This window comes from Montipora capricornis, chromosome 7 (assembly GCF_036669925.1).
Source record: "Montipora capricornis isolate CH-2021 chromosome 7, ASM3666992v2, whole genome shotgun sequence".
Lineage (NCBI taxonomy): Eukaryota > Metazoa > Cnidaria > Anthozoa > Scleractinia > Acroporidae > Montipora > Montipora capricornis.
Genome location: NC_090889.1, coordinates 44,617,274 through 44,622,273, shown reverse-complemented (window position 1 = coordinate 44,622,273; position 5,000 = coordinate 44,617,274). Strand labels below are relative to the sequence as shown.

At 39.4% G+C, this 5,000-nt stretch overlaps 1 protein-coding gene across 1 annotated transcript in view; it reads right to left on the bottom strand.

The window, feature by feature from the left end:
- The window catches only part of LOC138056054 (RING finger and CHY zinc finger domain-containing protein 1-like), a 20,991-nt gene that overhangs the window by 314 nt on the left and 15,677 nt on the right, over window positions 1–5,000 (bottom strand). The window contains exons 4-6 of the mRNA XM_068901902.1: window positions 3,792–3,821; window positions 3,037–3,157; window positions 1,772–1,795 (exon numbers count right to left, since the gene is read on the bottom strand). Of these exons, the coding sequence (XP_068758003.1) occupies window positions 1,772–1,795; window positions 3,037–3,157; window positions 3,792–3,821 (175 nt within the window). The remainder of the gene's footprint in view (window positions 1–1,771; window positions 1,796–3,036; window positions 3,158–3,791; window positions 3,822–5,000) is intronic.

Below are 5,000 nucleotides of genomic sequence, written 5' to 3'. Positions count from 1 at the left end.
AGAGCGGTTTTCAAGTGAGTGAATTTGGTTTTGCATTACTTCATTCAGTGATTGGTTCAAAGTTCTCGCGCCACTTTTTCAACCAATCAGAAGAAAAACCAAAACCAATCGCGGATCGCAAGTGCACATTTTCCTGCAGTTTGTGTCGGCTACGTGTAATTACTTCGAGTTTTGATTGGTTTACTGGATTGTCTCCGTCCTTTTTGATTCGCCAAAGTAATTACATGTAGTTTGGTTTTGGTTTTACGACGTCACACTCCATTGAAACTCGCTCTAAGCAATTTTCTCTTACAGACACCTGAAAAATTTTGCTGACTATGTCCTGTGCTCATTTTTTGCCAAAATTGCTTGCAAATTTTTGCAAACGCTTTCATTCTGGTGGCCTCAATGGGATTCGAACCCATGACCTCTCTGATTTGGAACAATAGCTGCTGTTCCACCATGTGAATCAACTGAAAAGTACCCTAACATATTGACAGTTGGTTACTCGCACATAAGGGTCAGACTACCGAATTGCGGGGAAAAAATGCGCTGAACGTTGAATTTTGCGTTCGCGGTAGGATTTGAACGCATGCGTGTAAACAAAATGACATATTTCTATTTCCACGCAATAGCTACGATCTTTCGCCCTTACAACTGCACTTAAAAAAAAAAAAACAAACGTCTCTCACATATTTCACGGTTATTCATTCACGTCGTAGGGTGTAGAACAAATTCACCGCTGACCAGCTCTTATGGGCGACGCAAACGAGGAAATAATGTCGCGGAAGCAAGTGAGCAAGTGTTTCCCCGTTTACGGCCCCAGGAAACATTTGTTGCGGAAGGAAAATTTGCTTGCCGGTAAGAAAAAAAGTTTCTCATTTTTTCAGAAACATTTTGCTTCCTCAGCAAATGTTTCCTCGTTTGTGCGCCGAGGAAACAATCGGTTGACTAGATGCGGTATCTTTTCTTTCCATGGCCGCCATGTATGCTGACTGCAATCAGTCGAGAGGTCTGGGGCCGAGGACGCAGAATGTCTCTTGGTTTTCGTGGTCAAGAAGCGAAACATGCCCTGGGTTTGAGTGCCGTTCAGGCCTGGATTTTTTTTCATGCTTCTAGTGATCTTTCAGGTATAAAATGATAGTCTACTGTAACCTGGAAATGGTCCCAAGGGTGTCCACTTTAGAGAAAAAAGAACTGTGATGCTGAAACAGTGTTGTTGTCGAATAAGTTAAACACATAAATATGGTTTTATGAACTGAATTCTTAAATTATGTTGATCACAGTTGGGAGATCGAATCCTGCTGGGGTTTGGAGTATTAGGCTTTCTTGAACGACATTAGGGGATTGTGCAGTGGTTTTTAAGGCCAACTGAAAAGAGTGACACCATTAATGGAAATATGGTATACGTACATGTAATATGAAAGACAACTCAAAGAATGGGTTAGTACCAGGACCAGCGTTTTGTGATTATTGGAATTCAGCGAGGGAAAGTCCCTTTCTTCTTCATGAAGTTACAGTAAACATGTGCTGTCTTCTACATAGAGTTTCAGAGTCTGGGTTTAATGTGGAAAAATGCATGACGCTTTTAGCAACCACAATGCGTTACTTTTGATTTGGATTTTTCTGGCTAGGCCCTGTTTGTGTCTTAAAATGTTGAAGTCTTTTCATAATCTAAATGTTCCTTCTGTTCAGTAAAAGAGGTGAACGCTGTTGACATAATTAAGCTGGCAACCAAAATTGGTAACAAAAAGTTTGATTGATGGACAGCAAAATTATCCTTACAACTTACCTTATTACAATCACGGCAGAGAATCTGTAACAAGAAAGTAGTATCGAGTATCATGACTAAGAAGACCTCTTCCCAATGCACACAGGTCAGTACTCTTGTATACAGTATGTACATCGTTTAAAGTTGGGCAGTTAAGTATTTGATTCAAGTATAAAAGAAGTTCTAAGACATGCACAGGTGGGAGATGTTCAAACCAAGAAGGTGCATGGAAAGGTGGGAAAAAATGAAAAGAGCACAATGCAGAGGTGCAATGATGAGAAACAATAGTTAACAATTAATCTTTGAAATCGAGGTGAATAGTGATAGAAGATTGCAATAATTGTTTTAGTATATACTCAACAGGTGATCTCAGCAACATTTGCAGAGGAAAACAATCCAAAGTCGATCTAATTAACATCTCAATCCATGCGTGGAAAACGTCCAAGCGGCACAAAGCATGCACAAAGTGTTTACAGAAGCTTCAAACAAGGCAAATATAAATAACCTTCGTTAAAACGTCAGAAACGGCAAACTGGTCATTTAACACCGTCTAAATCAGCAATCTAAATCGAAAGTCTGCTTGTTAAAATATTTTCACCGTTCGATCAAAGTTTTAGAGATTCATTTGAAATGGAAATTGAAAGTGCAGTTGGTAAAGATCCACATGAAATGGCGGCTCTAATTGAGGTGAACGTTGGTTTGTTGTAAAATGACCTGCCTTGTTTCCTTGTAGCCATGTAGAACTTTCTTAAACATTTTTGTAATTCCACGATTTCAGTAACAAATTCGTTTTGCTGGGTGACCAGTCTTACAAAATAGAATTACTCCGACTGAAACAAATTGTTGGCGAGAAGAGGTTGTTTAATTTTCAGCAATAATTACCTGGAAAGACGGAGTCAAACACTGGTTGGTTAAAGTATGAACTCTTCTCTTACCTTTGAAAACTTTTAGGCCAAATTTTGTGGCCCTCTTTGTATTTTGTAGCACAGCATCACCTTGTATTCTCAATATTTCCAATTCAGAAATTCTGGCGAGTTAACGCCGGCCGTTTCGTTTGGCTTGGATCATGCATTATTCACTCCGTAGGGAGTGAACAATGCTCAATTACTTCGAGATAGCGAACCAATCAGATTGCTTGAAACACCAAGATCACTGAGTGAGTATATACTAACTATTAATGTTCTTGGATGAATGAACTATCTCTTGATATCATGTTGCTTGCACTGTAAGCCATCCCCTCATGCCCTCCCCTTAAAAATGGAAAAAAGCTGAAGACAGTATTTTACCTTGACATAAAAGTTATTATACTCTTCCGGCATCGGGGTTCGAGATATCTCGTTATCCAACATTCGCCAGGCACGACGCATATCAACCATTGATCTGTTACATATCGGGCAAGTATATCCCCTGGCAATCCGAGAATAACGTCAATTAATTCAATATGACATTCACTGTTGCTACCCTCTTGAACGATTATTATCTTCCAGTTTGGAAGCATAAAAGGCAGCTGTTGCTTTCATTAACCTTATGTTTCTGTGTTAACTTATTGTCTTCATGTATCTATTTGGGACTTTAACATCTACAACGGAAACGTCGACGAAAACGCCGGGGGGAGGGGGATTAATCCCAGAAAAATTGGGTCGGGGTGTGTGGCCCGCTTCCTAAAAGCCTTACCCTATTTAAGACCAAAATCTGCGATTTTCCGTACCCTATTTCAGACCTGACCAAAAACTTGATACCCTCTTTCACACCTATTTTCAAATCTATTCCAGCTGTTACACCGTTGGCTTAATACTTTGAGAAGGGCTTTGTTGATGGTTTTATACTCTTCCGGCATCGGGGTGCGAGATATCTAGTTATCCTACATTCGCCAGGCACGACGCATGTTGATGTTATTGGATTGAGGCGTCGTTGTAGCTTTAGCCGTCGTCTTTTCTTAAACTCCCTATTATCGGACTCCTTGTCATGTCATCTTTCTATTTTTCTACTTTGAAATTTTTTTTTAATTGGTCAAAGTTCTAGGAAATTTAAAACAACTTACCCAGATTCCAGTAAATTTGAAAAACAGGTACTGCAAAGGAAATGAATACACAGCTAGAGCAGTACTATTATGCAACGCATCCATGTAATTGCTAATATTTTAGAGGTTGCGAAATACTCCGGTGATCTTCAACAATTGCAGGGGTAGCTGACTTGGTGTGAGGCAATAGACAAATCGAACTCCACTGATTGGCAATACGTACACCACATTTAATTAAAGTTAAAAAATCTCAGGTCCTTGAGTTACAAAAAAACGTCAACTTGTAGAATCGACGATAATCTTACGATGTAGCGGTAGCAGTAGCAGCAGCAGCAGCAGTAGCAGCAGCAGCAGCAGCAGCAGCAGCAGCGGCAGCAGCAGCAGCAGTAGTAGTGGTAGTGGTAGTGGTGGTGGTAGTGGTAGTGGTAGTGGTAGTGGTAGTGGTAGTGGTAGTGGTAGTGGTAGTGGTAGTGGTAGTGGTAGTGGTAGTAGTAGTAGATTTGTAGCGACGAGTAGTGATGATGGTAGTGGCAGATGAAGATGTATTTGTGGGTCCGAATTCGGTCGACGACTCAAACCAAAAGATAGCCTGATAGGATATCCACTGATAGATAGCAAGTAGCAGATTTTACAATCGCTGAACAATAATAGCTGAATATACCATAAGAGTGCATAGTTTTATAATACTGCGTACGTGAATAAAACTAAGGCGTTGTCCAAAAACGTACGCTCTACAGTTTTCTAAACTCCCTCGCAAAACATGTAGTAGCTATCGATAAGCGTGAAACTGCAAATTCCTAAGGAAATTGTAATATCGAAGCACGTTTAACCTTTAACATACTATTTTTACTCACTAGAAAATTCGTGAGAAAAGTAGGAAAGGGAAAGTAGGCGTTTCAAAACTAACAATCTAATTGGTAAATCACAGAATGCCTCGTGCCAATGTCTTGTTTAGAGCTGTTTGCCATGAGGCCATGAGATATATGCGTGTATTCTAATAATATCATGTATCTTTTTGACAAGACTTTATTACACCTACAGTAATACATGTTCATAATCTATTGCACAGCATTATGAAAATATTAATAACTAATACCACAAAAAATTTATTTTAGTACATAACCTTCACATCAAACTGTAATTTTCAAGTTTAAACTTTACAACTGCTGTAACAACCTCAGAAAAAAGTGTCAGGTTAAAAACGTTATAGAGCGTTTTCACATGACGTCA